Source organism: Stegodyphus dumicola, chromosome 5, assembly GCF_044657685.1.
Source record: "Stegodyphus dumicola isolate Sdum_Otavi_A_Nest chromosome 5, ASM4465768v1".
Classification (NCBI taxonomy): Eukaryota; Metazoa; Arthropoda; class Arachnida; order Araneae; family Eresidae; genus Stegodyphus; species Stegodyphus dumicola.
In genome coordinates this window covers 33,122,929-33,143,492 of record NC_140772.1, presented here as the reverse complement: position 1 = coordinate 33,143,492, position 20,564 = coordinate 33,122,929, and the positions used below count along the sequence as shown (strand labels likewise).

Here is a 20,564-nt window from a genome sequence, read left to right as displayed (position 1 = left end):
ACCTCTACCCAACTCTATGACGTCACAGTCGCGGATAAAAGCCTTCATCGATGAGCAAATTCATCGATCGATCGACAGATGCGGAAATTACCTCTCGCCGGAGACGATAGATGGCGCTACGAGTGCTGTAAACGAACCATATCTCTCGCTCTGATAGTTGGTGTCATGCTGAAACTATCTAAGAAAAAGGATAAGAGAGACATCCCGAATGGATGTTTAAAAAAAAAAAAAAACCTTTACGGCTTTTATGCTTTCCCCTTTTCTCCCCAGACGAAATCTCGACCGATTCTCAGTCTCGGTTTTCACGACTGACCTAATTCATTTGTTCGTTTGGATGCCTTCTTATCGACCCTTTGTGTCCGATTTATGAGAAAGAAATAAACTAGAGGAGGTAAGAATTCTGTAACATCAGCACAATAATTGAAGTTCTTTGTTCTCTTCACTGAAAATGCTTGTAGTAAAGCTCAACTGAAAAATTAACTACTGCTTATTAACGGCTCATAATGAAAGGGTCTACATACCGGATAAATAATCATAAAAAGATTTTAATAAAATCATAATTTTAATCATAAAAGGATTTTTAAGGCTCATCATAAAAGGATTTTAACCAGATTACTCTATGCGAACATAGCTGTTAACGCGACTGACACTCGGGTCGATGTTTTCAGCATATACATAGGTACTCATCCTTAACGGCCCATTTTCAACAATTAATAAACAGATATTTGCTTATGTTCGAGCAAATTCTGGAAATGAGAAGACAGATGCTTTGGCAAAGTTAGCCATAAATCTTGACATAGATAAATCTTGACGTAGATTTAAATCTAACCGTTCTAGCTTCTAAATGGAAGTTCTTTTATTTACAAAATGCAAACTGCATGTGGAACTCAGAATACACTGCACCACCAAAAGCATGTTGAACCAAAACGTTTTCCCCTGCAGTTTTTCCATACATTAAAAATTAATCAATTGTCGGCAGATTTTAAACTGATTCGTACTCTGTATGGACACAGCAACATTAAGAGTTATCTAAAGCGATAAATATTTGTTCCAAATAAAGTGTGCAGTTGCGGTATCGGTGATGAAGATGCCAATTATATTCTTCATCTTGAGGATGTTCGCCATGTCCTGCAGTGAAAGATATTTCAGGCCATGTTGAACAATCTGCATTTTGGTCACCATTATTTTCTGAATTAATACAGACTAAAGAGACATTTTCGGCCTCAATTTAATTCTCAATTTAGACTTTTATGTATTTTAAAATTTTCTTTAATTATTATTTAATTCTTTAATTCCCCCTTCCCCCACTAATGGTATTGTTAATGTAACAAAACGAAAGATAGGCGCAAAATTTCTTGAGTAGGCCTTCCTATAGTTTTTTTCCCTAATATAGCAGATGTCATCGATGCCAGGTACAGAAAACATTTTGTGAAATAACTTAATAGTTCAATATTTTTTCATTCAAAATTATTTAAAAAATTATTTCTGTTTATTATGCGCTGAATAAAATATAGGTTTATACATTTTAAACCAGGATCTTATTTTTATAAAAATTTGGATTAGGTTAATTAATTAAAGCAAAAAGCGCATAAGGGCTATCTGCCCAGTAAATAAGGGCTATCTGTCCTTACTTCTCCGCTTTTCCATGCCTTTAACTTATAAGGTATTTTCTCTTTCCTTGCAGCATGCTTTCGTGTTCGAGAGGTCTAGGTTCGAGTTAAGGCGAGGGGATTGCATATTTTTCACGTCTCCTGCTTCAGAATAATCTAATGACTCTACAAACTTTATAAAACTTAAAATTAAAAATATGCCTAAAGTTTGATATATTTTAAATATCATAGAGGATTTGGAGGCCACTTTAAATGTGAAATCCTGGATAAGCTCTACATCTGACGATCAGGCCTGAGTATTTTTGTTTCATTTATTTACTTACAGGCCCACCAGCGGCCGAGCGGTAAAGTCGCTGAACACTAGTAGTTCGGTTCGGGGTTCGAATCCCGCGAACGGGCTGGCTGCATGGGCGTTTTCGTGGTACGAGTCAGTTTTCCTTAGAAAGTCCTCCACGAAGGCATCCCTCCCCTTAGGCAGATAGCCCTCGTGTGCTTTGCCATAATTAAATACACCATACACCACACCATGTATTTACTTACCATGCTGGCTCTATAATTTGCTTCTATAATAACAGAAGGAGGTAAGAGTCTTATAAAGAGTATAAAATGCCTCACGAAATATATAAAAATCGAAAAAGTAGTCTCACATAAATTTTCTTAACTCGCTAAAATTCGCCGCTATCTTTCGCAAAGTAATTATTTCCTCTCCAGACTTACTCTGGCAGAAACTTAAAAGCTGCTCGATGATCCGTACAGGAAATAACTTTACAGTACGAAACCACTGTGTTCACTGTATGGATGAATTAGTGTTTATCTGGAAAGGCAGTTAAAGCATCTTTTTTTATTTCTTCTCTTATAAGAGCATTTTATAACCGGCATTTCCAGTTAAGTCTGCGCAGAACTTAGGAGACTTTCTTTTATTTTCGTGCGCCTTTTATTATTTAGAAGCGTTCCCCCTTTTCAGGCTTCATTTAACAGAGTGGCTTCTTTTATTCCCATTCTACAGATATACGCTAGGCTGAGCTTGCGAAAGAGTCGTTTATTTCACACCCAGACCAGGTTGCCTGAAAGGGAAAAATCAGCACTCAAATGATCGAAGATCCCTACCAGGACGAGATGTTTTCTCCATAAGCGAAGACGATTTGCGTTTGCATCACCCGATAGATGGGGCTCCGTTGAATCTGAGAAAGAAGAAACTAGCTTATGTTCTTTGTCCCCCCCCCTTTTTTTTTTCAGAGCCTAAAGAACTAAGGAAAGTGATCCATTTACAAGCGGAATAGCAAAGGTATGAGAGACAAAACGCAAAATTCAGGAACGATTTCCGTAGGACGGGGTTTTATCAAAATGGGTTTTAACTAAGCCTACGAATTTTATGAGCGTAAGCAATTAATTTTAAAACTCCTCGTCAGCTGTCTTCGCATGATATTTAGTGGAATATCCAGGTCGCATGGCATAGGTGGAGACAGTACGTCTCAAGATATGAACAGGATTGCTAGACTGGTTTTGCCAATGCCTTATTACAGAAATCCTCGTCCTCCAGTTTTAGTTGATACTGGGCCATTTATTTTCGTTGTAATTTTTTTTTGGGGTGTGTGTGTGTGTCTGTAAATATCAAAACTACTTACATAAAACTGCAAATTATTTCTTCCTTCGAAAAATTATTTAGTGTTTAATCATTTATGAAAGCATATTTATCTGTAACATTACGCATTTTCAGCTTTGTGATTCTTTAGTGTCCAATTTTTTTTTATTTTGCAGAAAATTTTTAAATTGAATGTCTCTAATTTCAGAAGAAAAAATGAATTTAAAATCATACAAATCGACTAAAATATACACGATCAACTGCCATGGAATTTAAGAGGTCTCAGTATGAAAATTAACGCCAGGTAACCTTTTCATTTGATGCTTGAACAAATATTAGTTATAAAATCGGAAGCATATTACTGTTCGAGATATTTTAGCGCATGGGCTATCACCCAAATTGTCGATGAAATGAAAAGAACAGCATAGCTAAATTTCTATGGGTGGACGCTCTTTTTCTGCCCTAAACTACAATCTTACCTACTTATGCATCTCTAAAACAATATGATTAGGGCATCCAAGTTCCTTGTATCCCAAAAGTACCTATTTACTCCTTTCTCTACAAGCAAGGATAAAATCCCATCACGAAGTTGCTTTTTATAATTCGGATTTTTTGTACTGAATGATGGTGGACAAAATTCATATGAATATACAACAGAAAATCATAAAAATAATCGGTACTTACTGAGAACCGTAACAACATAGGACTGGCTGAAAATGTCGAATCCGCTGCCTCCTTCCTTCAACCAACATTCAAATTTTCCATTGTCTTTGTCATAGTTGGCCTCGGAAATCAGCAGATCGTACTTCCCTTCCTGAGGACTGAAGTCAATGCTATAGTGAGGATCAAGGGCAGCGGCATTGATGGCCGCGTTATCTTTGCCGTTCTTGTTGTCCCGGCTCCAGAAATATTGGGTTGTACTCGTCACGAGAGGCGACTGGAATCGGCACGGTAACCTTAAGGTTTCTCCTTCGACCACATCTTTGGTATCACCCCGCATCACTTGACCACTGCAGCATCCTGAAAATTATAAAGATGTAAAACATTCAGTGGAAAATACACATTTTAAACTTAACTCAGAACACAGAATGCATTTATTACAGTTCGAATGTTAATAAATCAGTCATATAATCTTATGTGACTCGAAGAACAAAACAGAGATGATTATCACCCGATACATTACGGGGGGAGGAGCCAAATGAAAATCTTAAATATTTTTTACGAGTGATTTATTGAACAACAGTGGAATACAAATGTACCATTTTTCGACATACTTTCCTTAAAGTTCAGCACACTTCTTCCAGCGTTCAGCGCGGATTCCTCTGGGGGGGGGGGGGGATTTATGTGGTTCTGTTCGCAGCCACTCTTGCAAAATTCTTGTCGTCAAGAGCGCAGCCACTTATGCACTGCCTGGTGTCTTACTTCATCTGAACGAAATGTCTTTTCTGCTATTGCCTTTCTTACGGTGGTGATGTTAACACCGATGCCTTATAAGGTCTTAAAAATGCTGATCACTTTCAGAAATGGTCGTCTTAGGAAGATGGGCAGAATGAAAGGGTTCATAGTACATGCAATTTGGAAGCCTTTCACATAATATCCTTAACAATCGACATTTTATGCATTTCACCGATATGAGAGTTCTGCAAAGTGTACTACGTTTATTCGACACGTTAAAGACCATATTAACGTCGGAAATCGCAAATCATTGAAAGAGACTTTTTTAATCCACAGATATATTCTAGAACTTAAAAACCAGATACACAGCAGATCAGAAGAGCGTACGCATGGTTTCTGCCTAAAAGTGAAAGCAGTCGAGACAGCGGATCACGAAAAACTGAAAACTCCTGTATCACTTAAAAAATAATCAATATTTTTCTTACCTTATGCACATATTTAAAAAATGCAATAAAAAAAAAGAACTTGCGACCTAAATATTCAGTATGGATTATCGCACTTTATAAGCTACCAACATCCCCAGGCTATCAAACCATTTCAAAGTAGTAGATGGTACATAAAGGCCAATCTGCTGCACGGAAATTAAAGGATGTTTGTTATTAAAACAACCCGAAGCGTTTTCCTGGCCCATAAACAGTGTGGCTCCTGGAATGCAATTCACTTTAACGCTTTCTCCCGTTATTGTCTTAGAAGGCCTCGACAAATCGCTGCTTCGAGGAGCTAAAAAAGAATCCTCCACGGACATTACGCTTCGCGCCATTTTGTTTGTTGTTCACGTTTCGAAAGCAAAGACGTTCTTTTTTTTTTTTTTTTTTTTTTTTTTTCCCGCAGCGATTTTATCCAATTATTCGTTCTTCCATGTCAGTCGTGATTAACGATCACTGGATGAAGGCTTTAGGGCAGATCTTCAGATGCTTTTGATTGGGGACAAAGAATCCATTTTGCAGAGCATTTTTTTTTCGGCACCGGCTTTTACACGAAGACGATTAAAAGTTATATTGTTCCCATAACGAATTTAAAAGTACACTACGATTTAATTATGGAATAAATTTGATTGCATCTAACTCTTATTAATCAGCAAGTCGCATCAAGCTTGTGCCGATTTGCATTGAGCAATGTTTTCTTTTTAACGCATATCATGCATTTTTTAAGAAAGGGCCTGAAAACATAGCGAATCATCGGATCTGTTTAAGTTAATTAATTATGCCAAAGTTACAGTTTAATTTTCAGAATTGTGAGATATACGTATAATTACTGCATTATCAGAAAAATTTTCAGAATTCTCTTTTCTCATATTATAACCAACTTTTAATTTTTCACATTCCACTTAATTCAATCAGAATGAAGTTATAATTCAAATTATATATATATTTGTAATAATAAAATTCCATAGTTAAGAATACACTTAAAATTCTAACTGTATGTTCTTTTCATTTTTAATGGCGACGTTCTCTTATTTGAAAGTACGTGGAATTAAATCCACAGCCCCGTAGTCAAGTTGTTTCTCCCGCCTTTTCTACACGTACAGTTTTAGAATGTTCTCGAGATATTTAGAGCGAACTGGATTGGCTGACGTCATTTCTTGGAAGCTCCGCCTTTCCAGAGGCTATAAAAAGACTCGCAGAAGAATATCGGGGAACGTAGTGAAAAGACCTCGAACGATCCACCACAATTCTAAGTGGTGGTAGTGTATATAATATGTAGAAGAAAAAAAAAAAAAAAAAAAAAAAAAAAAAAATTACTATTCCTTTGCAGTTACTATTCAAGAAAGATGAACTTTGCAAAATTAGGACTTTATTTTTCATCGATGAATTCTTCGTTTTACTACTTATTTAACCAAGATTTTTACTTTTACTTTTTATTTTTACTATTTCGTATCATGTGTTTTAAAATCAAAGTTCGGTAACACCAAGTGCTTACTCTCACTCATTAGCCCTAGTGAGCTACATGACCTCACTTTCGCCTTTTACAGTTTCCTATTCATTTAATGATTATATCGCAAGTTTAGAAGATTTTCAAGTGTTTCAAAAGACATAGGACTCTTAAATTCACAAATAGATGTTGCTTTTACTATGTTCGAACTTTATTTATTGCCAAAAACTACAAAAACTTCATTTTTCGAACTCTGACTCCTCGACCAATCTAAATGCCGGACGCTGATAACGTGTTTCTGCACTTCTTGACTTCATAAGCTTAGACTTTCATTTCGCTTCTCGCCACCATTTACGTATATAATCACCCATGCTATGCCATGATATGCAATTTAGCAAAACTTATTTTATGAGTTCTCTCATTTATTGATTTCGCCTTCGGGCGCGGTGTATTTTAAATACACCTCTTAAATTTTTAACTTTATGGCCTATGGTAAAATGATAATATACTGGTAAGAGCTCCTAGTAGCTAAAGCCAGCAGTAAAGATATGATCCAAGATCCAAGATCGGGGCTTTTTCTTAAATGTCACGATGCAGTAAACTTCATACAAAACGTTATTAGTAATTCTTTTTATTTACTCCGGATAGCTGATTTTGTAACTGCTATTTCTACTGAATAATAATAAATGGATCCTTTGTTTTTTAAAACTTATCGTCTGATTATTTAAGCTACGACTAAAGCTGGTACATCACATATATATACGCATAATTTTTTAAAGATTCTTATAATTAAATGAAAAAAAAAAAGATTCAACAGTTACAGTGCAACACAGTCCATTAATCTATACAAGGCCAGATGTGGTGGTTTCTTTATTACGGAGACCTTAATAGGTGGGCCACTATCGCCTCCTATGAAGGGGGACGGACAGTTACAACCATGCCTTCTCCGGGATTATAACCCAGGCCATTCGGTATCGCAGTCAGGCTTCCCTAACCACTATACCGTCTGGGCGGCTTCTGAATAATTAAATTAAAAATAAATTATTTTCTAATCTTAGTTTTATTTCTGTACAACCAACGATAGCTACTGCTGAAGCAAATGCATCAGATTATTATGGACACTCATCAAAACCCTCAAAAGATTTTATATTAAATATGCGTGTTAGTATTTTGGCGACTTTTCTTTTACCACGTATGGTAATTTCTCAAAATAAACATTTTTACACTAAAACTAGGCTAAGAAAAAACTATGCTAAATGAATGAGATAGCCTTTTACAGTTACCATATTCTTTTATAATATTAATAAAACAACTTATAGAGCAGATCAGTGAATTCTCACTGAGTCGACTATTCACAATTCCAGATAATTTTGGTCTTCTAATGGAAGTGGTCAAATTTGAAAAGCTACTTTAATAAACAATATACTCCAACAAATACTAATCAATTTTTGAGGTAATCATTAAGAGAGGGTTCACCGCGTTGCTAGAATAATAATTTATCAGTTTTTTTTTTTTTTTTTTTTTTTTTTTACGTTATTTAATTGCAGTATCGCAACTCACATTGCGCTCCACCAAAAATATTCACAACCATTCACTAGCGCTTGGGAAGTTTGGAAGAAGTTTTATGATAGTTGGTTTAGTAAAAATTGCAGTTCTTGTCAAAATTTAAAACTGCCACTTCTTTGTTTCTTTTTCTCAAAAGTTCATAAAATAATAGGCAAATTATATACAATACAATACGTACAATCATTAGGTTTTTTGATGTTGGGAAACTGAAGAAATCCGCAATGCCCTTGGCGGGATTCGAACTCCAAACCTCCCGATTACACGTCAAGGTCGAGTGTGCTCCCAGTTATATCATAAAGGTAGGCGAAAAGGTGGGAGAAAACTAATCAATATTTTATATGTAACATCATATTATATTAACTAATACTTTCGTAATGACATATTCATCCATCTTGCTGTTAAACAAACCGATCCAAACGGAGCACGTGTGTTTGTACTATGTCGTGACTGTTGTAGAAAGTATTAATTATTAATATAGTTCCTAAAGAAGTTCTGTAACAGTTCCTTATCATATAAATACCGGCATCGTTATACAAGACGGCTACTGTTAGGAAGGATCAAAGCCTTTAACGGATGCTTCAGCATCATAAAGATGACCACATTTTAAGGATTAGATTCTAACCTGTAAAAAGCAATCTATATAAGATACAGGATCTTTACGCCGTAGCCCCGTTATGCAAATAGAATTTTAGTTTTCTACTCGTGGCAAAGGTACCTTTATTTTGGGTCACTATTATGAAGGTGTTCCACATTTTCACGTTAAATGGTGCAAAACAGTTTTGGACCTTTGTAACTTTTCACTTTGTAAACGAATAATCAAACTTTCATGTTATTTCAAGAGAAGAAAAATTTAATGAGAAACTGTTAATATTATTTTAGCTATTTTTAGCCTATATCTTCAGCAAATTAATACATTAATTTATTTCAAATACCTTTGCTCTTCAAGAGCACACTCAGGCAATAAAAGTTTTCCCCCAAATACCAATAACGAATCACAGTTCAGGCTGATAAAGCAAGGAGAATTCAGAGAACTATTGAACACCTACTATAATGTCTATAAATTTCCACTTTTTCACTCAACCCAATCTTCACCAACTTAAAAAAAAAAAAAAAAAAAAAAACCCGCTAAATCGAAATTGACTCCTCAGCAGTTGGGATGGATGAAACTGATCATTATTTACCCGTTTGGGGACAATCTCATTTCCATAAAGTTCTTTCTTTGCGTCGTTTTCCCTCAATTATTGTATAATTTCTTCCCAATGCACAACATTCTGAAAGAAGTTAGGCTTGGAAACAGATGGCGGAAGATTATTAAAAAAAAACTTCTTGTCCTTTCTTCCTTTCTCTCAATAAAATGAAAGAAGACACTTCGTGGTAAATCCCGAAGACAAAGGTTGAGAAGTGTCGGCGTTTGCCACATTTTTCTTATTACTTTCCAAACTTTTTTTTTTTTCGGTTACTTTTCTTTCCTATTTCGCTTAAAGCAGGTAAAAATACTTTATACCCCCTTACTTTAAAGATTTTTTCCCCTTTTCCCCTCTCTCTTTTTTTTTTAACTTTCATCTTCCCCCATCGAAACGATTTGCGGTAATGAAGAAGAACACAGATTTAATCGCGTCGAACTTCAAAAGCTCGCCTTTTTTTTTTTTTTTTCCCCTACCAGTTGTGGCAGCTGCAGGAACTTGATGAGTTGCAGAAATATCGACCACATACTTGTTTCTTCGTGTGACCTTTACCCTTCTCGCAGTTCTTCAATTAGAAATTTTTCTCGTTTTTGGATAGACATAGAAGTTTAGATCTTAAAAATTATATATATATATATATATATATATATATATTTGTAATAATAAAATTCCATAGTCAAGAATACACTTAAAATTCTAACTGTATGTTCTTTTCATTTTTAATGGCGACGTTCTTTTATTTGAAAGTACGTGGAATTAAATCCACAGCCCGGTAGTCAAGTTGTTTTACCTGCCTTTTCTACACGTACAATTATAGAATGTTCTCGAGATATTTAAAGCGAACTGGATTGGCTGATGAGACTGACGTCATTTCTTGGAAGCTCCGCCTTTCCAGAGGCTATAAAAGGACTCGCAAAAGGAATATCGGGAGCTTTTCTTTTAATGCAGCGATGCAGTAAACTTCATACAAAAAGTTATTAATAATTCTTTTTATTTACTCCGGATATCTGATTTTCTAACTGCTATTTCTACTGAATAATAATAAATGGATCCTTTGTTTTTTAAACTTATCGTCTGATTATTTAAGCTACGATTACATCTATATTTCTTCAACGATCTATTTATTCTGGACAAAAGCTGATACATCATATATATATATATATATAAAACCCTCGCTTTTTTTTAGAAGAACTGCGATAATCAGAATTATATTTTAATCTATAATATCTTATTAAGGATTTAACTAATAAGCTCTTATAACTACAAAAAATACCCAATGAAATCACTTGCTTTAAATATTTTAATACGACTACCAAATAATTCGTTTTCTCTGTCCCTCCTCTTCTTCAAGAGGAAAAATGTTCCCCACTTCAAATGTGAGATATTGGAAAAAACAGAGAGAAAAACATTCAAACGAAAGAAAAACAGAGAAGAGAGTGTGTAATATTTGAAAACTTAATTAATTTTAAAAGATTATATTTGAGGGGTAAGGGATTAAAATCGCAACTTTGTACTGAAAAGGGATTAGTAGTGGTGGTGGGGGAAGAAGGAATCACTGAAAATTCGTGTATGATAGATAATGCGTTTATGTTTATCACATAATTACAATTTTAAGATACTCTGATGTAATTACATTTTTAAATTAAGGGAATTCAAAGAGAAATTAAAGGAATTATCACATTTTCATGTACGTACTCTTGTAGTATTAGTGGTTAGCAGTCCAACTATTATTCTTAAGGAGATTCGTCGTTCCAATTCTAGTGATGTCACGGTTGATTTTCCACGTTTCCTGTTCCGAAAAACTTAATTGCATCTACCTTAATGATCCTGGTGTATATTTAGATAAGTACTTTTTCTTTCATAACGTTGCTCAACTTCCATATATTTCTGCGTAGGATTCCAACGTTTTCGAATTCATAATATCAAATGGAAAAAAAAAAATATTGTAAAAAGGCACCTGGTTTTATTTTAAGATTTTATCTTTAGCTTCTCCAACCACACAAATGTCTAATTTAAAAAAATCCCAGACGATCCTTTATTTATTTTAATATTTATATCTACATGAGGCAAAGAGACCAGTAAATATTTTACAATAGCCCCATCGGAAAAATCTGCCCCAACAAAGATGGAACTTGCCTCGACTAACTCCTCAAAAAACCACTTGAATCGTTTATCTGCGGACTCTACCACTCCACCAACAATCGCTAAGAAGTGCAGGAAAGGGAAAAGAAAAGTTGGTATTGCGAAGAAGCCCGTTTTAAAGCCGATACAAGTAAGAGCACGATGGTGATGGAATAAATGCATATGGAAATCAGCTCCGGTCGAAAAAGATCCATCTATATTTATCAATAGCCTTCCACTACCTCCCCCTCCCCCCAGAGACGTATCGCTGGTAGATTCTCGCCAAAGTGTTTCGTGATGGATTTCCAATGCAGCCGAGGAGGAGGAAGTGCACCAAAAACCATTCATCTCCGAAACCGAACGTCAGTCCGGCCCATTGATCACTGGAATACCGAATCCCAGCAGCATGGGAGAGCTACCGACTTGCAGGTAGCAACAGATATCGCAGGCCGTTGGGAAAAGAAGTCGAACCCGAAATTTTCCAAAGTCATTCACTCAACAGGCATTTTGCGAAGCTTTGGAAGATATTCCTTTAAGTCATTCTTTCGCTATCTGTTATATAAATATAGAAAAGAAGAAATGCTAAAAGGATTTATGTGTACTAAGTCCTTCCAAGTTGCCTGCCATTATTAAGCGTTTTAGGTATAATTTAGAGAAAATGTACATGAAGTAACTAAAGTGTTTGAAGAAGGAATAAAACAGACTTCACAAAAGAAGGATACTTAAAGTTTGAAAAAAGAATAGCCCTTTTCTGTTAAAGTAATAAAGTTTCTTAAAAATTAGGACCTAAGACGCCCAGACAGTGCAATAGTTCATGGGAGCTTACTGCGGTGCCGAAGGGACCGGGTTCGAAATCCGGAGAAGACATGGATGTTTGTAAATGCAGCATGGGCACGCTGTAAATACGCGGCATGATCGTGGTGGAAGGGAAGCAAGGAGACCACCTCTCTCCTTTTCTACCTCCGGATCCCCCCGGGATGGAAAACAGAAGTCCAGCCTCTCTTTGGAGTAGGCTGTGGCAACTATTCTTTCATGTAATATGAACACAACAGCAACAAATAAAAACACACCTTCGGGACAGACATACACAATACATAGCAAAGTTTCATGATAAAATGTTTCTATTAATCCCACTGAAGTTGACAAAGGCTAATTGTGAAGAAAGTTTTAAATTTTTCGAAGTCAGAACAAATGAAAAATTAACTGTGCCGTTGTTAGGATCTAAACTACGGATTTTCACTTGGCAGTTGATCGTCCTAACTACATATACTAAGCACGCTCAGGGGAATGCTAAATGCTAATGAGTAAAAATTATTATGAAAAATGTTATTAAATAATGCATTTGAAAACCACTTATTGATAGGAGGCAAATGCATTTGGATATACCAAGCAAGCAAATACAGATATGTTCATATCACAGTCAAAGGACGTTATGAAGGGCAAAGCATTCTGAAAATCACCCGCATTTATAGCATGAGGAGAAAAGGGATTTTCTTATGATAATTAGTATACGAATAACTCGATCAAAATAGAAAAAGCTGATTTAAACCTTCCATACACTATAGCCAATATTAACAAAGATAGATCAGTTGAAAAAAAAAAAATCCGTACCTTAACATGTAGTTTCTAAAAATTCGTTTTTTTTTTTTTTTTTTTTTTTTTTTTTTTTGTGCTTTAAAAGAAAACGATCAACTTCGGACACTTCATTTATCAATAACACGTCGAGAATCCCTCAAGCGCAAATGGCCATCGGTTATGGATATAAATAATCACCTCTCCACCCTAGATGTCCTTTTAATCCCCCTAATGAAGTTAAGCGAACCACTCACGGAGAACTAATACGCCCATGACGTGGTAATAAATAAAGTTAATCATTTAAATAGCCACCTTCCTACCACACTGCAAGAGGCAGTAATAAAATTTCAAACCAGTACCGAGTATCTTAGAATGGACAGGAAAGGATACTTCAGATGATACATGGAGTCTATGTCTTCACACGCCCAGTTCTATTCCTGGAAGTTTTACAGCTAAAGTCTGCAAACTTCGCGAAAGTTGATAAGTCCCCACTGAATACTTCAACCCGCACACCACGTCCAACTTAAACGGTGTCCAGGGAATAGGCTCGGCGCGAGTTATTGGTGGGCCACTGTCACGTTTGGGCACGTGAGGTATCACAGGTTTTCCAAGTTTACTCCACGAAGAACACTAAACCGTTTTCTAACAACTCTTTGTAACTAAAACTTCAACACTTTCTATCAGTAATATTTGTTTATTGCCAGCATTTAACCTCTGAAGCTTTCAAATAGCTCGCCAACAAATGAATAACATTTGTTGTGTTGCGTATTTATTTTCCTATTTCGATATTATCTGTTCTGAAGTGCAATAAGTCACAAACATTGGACAACGGAGTTGATGCACGGTGATATTTGTTCACAGTAGCGAGGAAATTTTAATTTAGTGAAAATTTATCTCCTTTTAAAATAATAATTATATATATGTTACGGTGAAACACCGAAATCTGGAGAATATCGACTTTCACCGGTGAATGTCAACATTCACATAGTCTCTTGGTGTATGTCCGAAATATTTTCCAAATACTCTTATTTCTGACTTACACCGGTGAATGTCGACATTCACCATATACTAATGGTGAATGTTGAACATATAACAATATTACATTTTCTTCCGTAATTCAGTCGCGAATAAACGCACTTGAGACTTGAAATAAGAACTTAAGAACATGAGAACCTAAAACACACAATACATTCAAAATGAGAAAGGAAAATAATAGAAGTTTAAAACTTACTTAATTATACAGTACGTTCTAAATGAGAAAATAAAATAACAGTAATAAAAAACTTACTAAATTATGCGATTCAAATCTTATTTATTGCAACAACTTAAACTATTATGGCACTTTATAACCTCTCTTTTCCACTTTCACCAGAGCATATCTGTGATTGTCGACATACACCGGTGAGGGTCCGAATATACAAGAATGTAGTGCAATATTCGGTCTTTCACCGACGTATTTGGTGGATGCTGACATTCTCCGGTGAAAGTCGACATTCTCCAATTTCGGTCTTTTACAGAAATATATATATTATATACATTATACTTACATTAATGAACAATTCGCTATGTCATATTCAAAGAATCTGTTTGCTTTATGGTTATGTTATATTAAACTGTTCATTGTATAGTTTTGAAACGTGACTGCTCTGCTACATTATTCCTTGGCACCAATTGCCTCAGGTTATGTAATGAGGCATGTAATTATTTTATTGTTTGTTTTATCCTCTTATATTTTCATTTATCGTGTTCTTTTATCAAGTTTTTCTTTTACTTTAAATTAAAATCCGGCATTACACATATGCTTTAATGCTTTAATAATAGAAGCCTATGAGATTTTTCCGGCTCTATAATGCTTATACAAAATACTTGAATATGAATCTAGGTTCTTAATCCTTCACAAACTAATTAGATATTTATTCGCTTCTCTATGACTCCGTTTCGAAGAATTTCCGTCTCCATTTTAACTCTGCTCTTCGTTTGCCCTTACAATCATTTCAAGGTACTTTTAAGTACTTTTATGTAGTCATATTCCTTAACTCTTTCTCGCTTTTCCCATCATTCAAAGCACCTGATTTTGAATATATCTTTTTCTTTACTATCAGGCGCCTGAAATGAACAATCATAGAAATGATTAAAATTCCCTAAGACAAGAGAATCTACAGTGGATGGACAAAAATATGGAAACACCTTGTGAAATGCATGTTTGAAAAGAAAGATTGATTTTAATGAAATATGTTAGTGGCGCTGGCATTTTTTACTACTGACGCCACCTTTACAACTTCGTAAATGTGCTAAACAGTTCAGTTGTTGTCAGATGTGAGGTTGTCATTGCATTATGTCAGAGTTAACAGACTTCGAACGTGGGCAAATTGTTGGAGCACGTATGGTAGGTGCTTCCGTAAGCAAGGTAGCCGAGGTGTTTAGTGTTTCAAGAGGTACCGTATCGAAGATTTATTCCGCATATTTGAAAAGCGGAAAAACATCATCTGCTAAATCACAGCGTGGACGAAAGTGTGTCCTGAGTGATCGTGACAGACGATCATTAAGGGCAATTGTCACGAAAAATAAGAAGACCACAGCTGCAAAAGTTACTGCTGAAATGAATGTTGTGTTACCGAACCCTGTGAGTACCAAAACAATAAGAAAGGAGCTTCATAAACAGGGAATTGCTGGCCGTGCTGCAATTGAGAAGCCACTCATCAGTGATGCCAATGACCGTAACAGGAAAAGGTGGTGTTTAAGTCATAAAGCCTGGACTATAGAGCAGTGGAAGCGAGTAATATGGTCTGACGAGTCTTCTTTCACATTGTTTCCCACTTCTGGCCGAGTTTACGTCTGGAGAACGCCATCTCAAGCCTAAAATACAGACTGCTTGTTGCCAAGAGTGAAACATGGCGGGGGTTCTGTTATGGTTTGGGCAGGCATATCGTTGTTCTCTGCTATCCCCATGATAACTGTGTCAGGGCACATGACTGCCAAGACTCATGTGAACATTTTGGCCGATCAAGTTCATCCCATGGTACAAACTTTGTTCCCCGATGGTGATGGTGTCTTCCAAGACAACAAAGCCCCTGTTCACACAGCTCACATTGTCCAGGACTGGTTTTCTGAGCACGAGGATGGGTTGTCCCATCTCCCCTGGCCACCACAGTGACCAGACCTGAATATTATCGAACCTTTGTGGTCTACATTGGAACGTAAAGTGCGTTCTCGTTATCCACCGCCAACATCGTTATCTGAACTTGCCACCGTTTTGCAAGAAGAATGGTATAATATTCCCTTGGCAAACATGCAGGAACTGTATTTATCCATTCTGAGAAGACTGCAAGCTGTTTTGCTTGCAGTCTTCTCAGAATCAGGAAACCAACGGGTCAGTCAGGAAACCAACGGGTTTCCTACACTATATTATGCAAAGAAACATGTTTTTTAAAAGGTGTTTCCATATTTTTGTCCAACCCCTGTATGTTTCCATACGATTGTAGACTACCGTGGAAGTCGATTTCGAGAATCATATTCAATAACGATATATATTTATGTTTTAAAGAATGCTCTCCAATTTCAAACGTTATAGTCTATGGAAGATGATCACGGTGTAAAATTTCACCCAACCTAGATTTGCAATAAGAAGAAAGCACCAGACAGCAGTTCAGCTAAGCTGAAATGTACAAAGCAAGTAAGTACGGTTGTGTTCAGGATGAAATCTTAATTCAGACTGAGTTAGTTTTGGTTCTCAATGCATTTTGATTGTACAATTAATACTGCTGTACAATTATTTTTGGCTGTTTTAGTTCCATTTACATCATCAGTGTTATGTAAGAGTCATATGACATGGATTAGTGAGTTACTATTTTTAGAATAGAAAGTTCTAATTATGCATTAAGGAGCTATTGCTAATTTAAATTATAATTTATCATTTACTTATTTTTAGTTTTATATATTTCTCCTCCCCCTTTCAAGAAGAAAAAGGCGTAGCGACAGAAAATCTTTTTTTAAAGAAAAAGCGATAAAACAGTAAGAAATCAAGAGAAATGGCAGCAAAATTTTGACCAACATAATTAATTAAATAATTGTTAAGTGTGATTTTTAGAATCCTATTAAATGTTTCTGTTTTTCAGTCCAAAAGGCCTTTCTGTTTTAGAGTCCACATAATCATATTTCTTCTCACAAAAGTATCACAAATAAAATAGGCACTTCCTTTGTATCCCGGCCTCCAAAATTTAAATTTAAACAAATTTAAATTTAAATTTTAACAAACACGTATAAAAGTAAAAAAGCAAATTTAAAGCCTAAAAATAGAAAGAAAGCCAAAATAATTTAAAAAAAAAATTTTTTTTAAATGTGCAAACATATAAAAGATTTAAATCTCGAACTGATCTACAATATCATTTAAATTCAGAAGCATAAGCAAATCAAGTGCAAAACCAATCCACGAAAATAAATTCAATAATTTAGCAAATTAAAATTAAACTAAACAATTTTTTAAAAATGCATAAGTGAATGACTGTTGAGTAGGCAGGAGACAGACTTATCAAGGGGAAGTTGCCTCCAAACCTTATTGTTCATATTTTTAGGGGGGGGAAGAAACATGCACCTTGTCTTAAGATGGTTAACCCTCAATAGTTCAGTCCTAGGCACAGAAGTTTACAGTTCTAATATTCATTTATTGCATTGACGAAAAGAAAATCGTTTTCTCATAATTGCATACGTATCTATGGGTCACTTTAACCTGCAGACTTATTACGAATCCATCATCATCGGCAGTGTGACGGCGAAGATAGCATTTGCCAAGCTAAGCTAGAACAATTTCTTACTTAATTAGCATCTAATTTCTGATAGCAGGCTTGCAGAAGGTGGAAGGAAATCCTACGAGAGAGAAAAATAAAAATAAAAAATATAAAAAGAAGGATCTCAAACCGAACGAAATACCAATTTTCGTTCTCGCTGTTTCCCCAAGTTGAAAATAAATAACGTCATTAAACTGCTGGCATTATGCAGATCCTAGTGTTAATTGCTGACAATTATTCAGTTGTTTGTCCCCTTCTCCGGCATCTACTAATCACCGAGATTAAACTCTAACACCAACTCATCTGTCTCTTCTTCCTTCACTCTGCTTTCCGACGAGTTTACCCTTCGGAATAAGTTTCGCAGATAACTGGTGACGTTAATTGTCTATCGATCGATCGTCCTCAATTTCTTCTCTGCCACCGCTTCCGTATGTGGATCATTTTTTTAATTGCTTTGCTGCAACACTCACAAACAAGTTTAGAACAATGCTTCTGATGACTTCATTCGTCCCAGAGACAGAATTCTTTCCGCCCGTTGTGAATCGCTTGCTCAAAAGCTGTTCGTTCTTCAAGACAGAAATCTGAACATTTCGATAATTCGATATGAATTTCCTATGGTATGGATTTAGCTTCAAATCCACTGTAATGACATCCCCCCCCAGAAAAAAGTCTATATGATTTTAAAACAAGAAAAGGCGAAAATGCAGCACAGAATCGACACTGTGTAGGATTGAGTGCCCTAATCCCCAGTCGCCCTTTAAAAGGGGAAGTATATAGGGTAGATCTTCCGCCTTCTTAGCATGCCCTCGTGGTGTAGTGGTCAGCACGCTCGGCGCGTATTCCAGATGTCGTGGTTCGAGTCTGGGTGAGGGCATTGCTCATTTTTCGTCTCTCCTGTTTCTAAATAACCTAATGACTCTACAACTGAAATAAAAATGCAAATTTAATCTATCTCAGCTGCCAGTTTCATATTCAATATGGATTAACATCCTACGCAATCAAAATTCTTGCTGTTCATTACGGACTCAACATTCTAGATTCTACGTTATCTACGTTTTACGCCATCAGTACTGCTAAGTGCATTCATTACATACACACACACATATATGTGATATACCAGCTTTTGTACGGAATAAATAGATTGGTGAAGAATCATAAATGTAGTCGCAGCTTAAATTATCAGACGATAAGTTTAAAAAACAGGATCCATTTATTATTATTCAGGAGAAATAGCAATTACAAAAATCTGATCTCCGGAGTAAATAAAAAAGAATTACTAATAACTTTTTGTATGAAGTTTACTGCATCGTTACATTAAAGAAAAGACCCCGATATTCCTTTGCGAGTACTTTTATAGACTCTGGAAAGGCGGAGCTTCCAAGAAATGACGTCAGCCATTCCAGTTCGCTTTAAATAACTCTAGAAAATTCTATAACTGTACGTGTGGAAAAGGCGGGAAAAACAACTTGACTACGGGGCTGTGGATTTAATTCCACGTACTTTATTAAAATAAGAGAAACTTTAAACTACGGTGAAGCTTTATTCAAATAAGAGACCGTCGCCATTAAAAAAAATGAAAAGAACATACAGTTAGAATTCTAAGTGTATCTTAACTATGGAATTTTATTATTACAAATATATAGATAGATAGAAAGGTATGCGTGCGTTGGTGTGCGTGTATGTGTGCGCTCATGCTAGCGTTATATGCATCTGTTTTTGTGCTGTGTATGTGGCACGTAGACTGTATTAAAATAATTCGAATTAAAGAAATTCTCTTTTTTATTAACAAATATTAACACTTCACCTTCAGAAAACATTCATTAGGACTTAAAAAAATTCAGTTATCGAAGTTTTGCTATACATATTCGCAAAACGTATTTCGAATTTTAAAGAATGTCGTTAATACAGTCACGCCTGCTCTTTAACAAGACATTAATATGAAATTTAGTTTCTGAATTATAGCTAGGAAAAAAGGAATTTTTTTTTTTTTTTTTTTAATTCCTCCAGAATGTACGAGAATTCGAAAGAAGCCTCTCTTCCTATTTATTTTTGTTCCTAAGAATATTTTTAATAACTAGAAACTAAATACAAAAGAAAGTTTTCAATAGAACAATTTATATGCAAGAAATAATTACCTTTTGGAGAGATTAAACAGACGTTTGGGATCTCAGAAAATTTATTTGGATAATTCCTTCTCGAAAGCATAACTATTTTTTTTCTTTTTATTAATTTAAATGTTTTGTTTCTAAAACAATTCTCTCAAACTATTTTTTTTTAAACGAAACAAAACCCTCAAAAGAATAAAATGTATAGGAATAATTCCTCATTCGCGATCTACATTGTAGATGAAATTTATTTATATTGCGAACTTGCTTTAATATTACGTTAGAACAAAAGATTATTTGGAAAATAATGTTTTACGAAGCTTAAATAAGAGAGAAAAGAACCATGGAAATGTTTCCTCGCCTTTACCAACTAAAGTTGCTTAATAATGTCCTGAATCTAAGATGAGGGGCCGGTTAGGAGTTACATATTTCGCGATTCTGATCGCTATAAAACACAGTAAATCATCTGTACGCCGACCAGTCTTCATTTCGGGTAATTTTGATCTTCTAAGAAGGTAATCGTAAAATAAGTAAATAAATAAATAAATAAAATTTTAAAAAATAAACCGATCTTTAAATGCTAGTTGTTTCTAGACGTAGTCGTTTTAAAGATATGGCCGCCACGAAAAGGTTAAATCTAGTTAAATAACTTATGATTTGAAAGAAACTTGGATCAGTTCCTACTTTGGAGCAGATTTAAAATTTCAGTG

General features: G+C 35.3%; 1 protein-coding gene across 4 annotated transcripts in view; it reads right to left on the bottom strand.

Annotated features, from left to right (window-relative positions):
- Positions 1–20,564, bottom strand: part of LOC118185672 (neural cell adhesion molecule 1-like) — a 213,227-nt gene that overhangs the window by 56,335 nt on the left and 136,328 nt on the right. For all 4 annotated transcript variants that reach the window (XM_085816546.1, XM_085816544.1, XM_085816545.1 and 1 more), the window contains exon 2: positions 3,877–4,212. In XM_085816546.1, the coding sequence (XP_085672672.1) occupies positions 3,877–4,212 (336 nt within the window). The remainder of the gene's footprint in view (positions 1–3,876; positions 4,213–20,564) is intronic.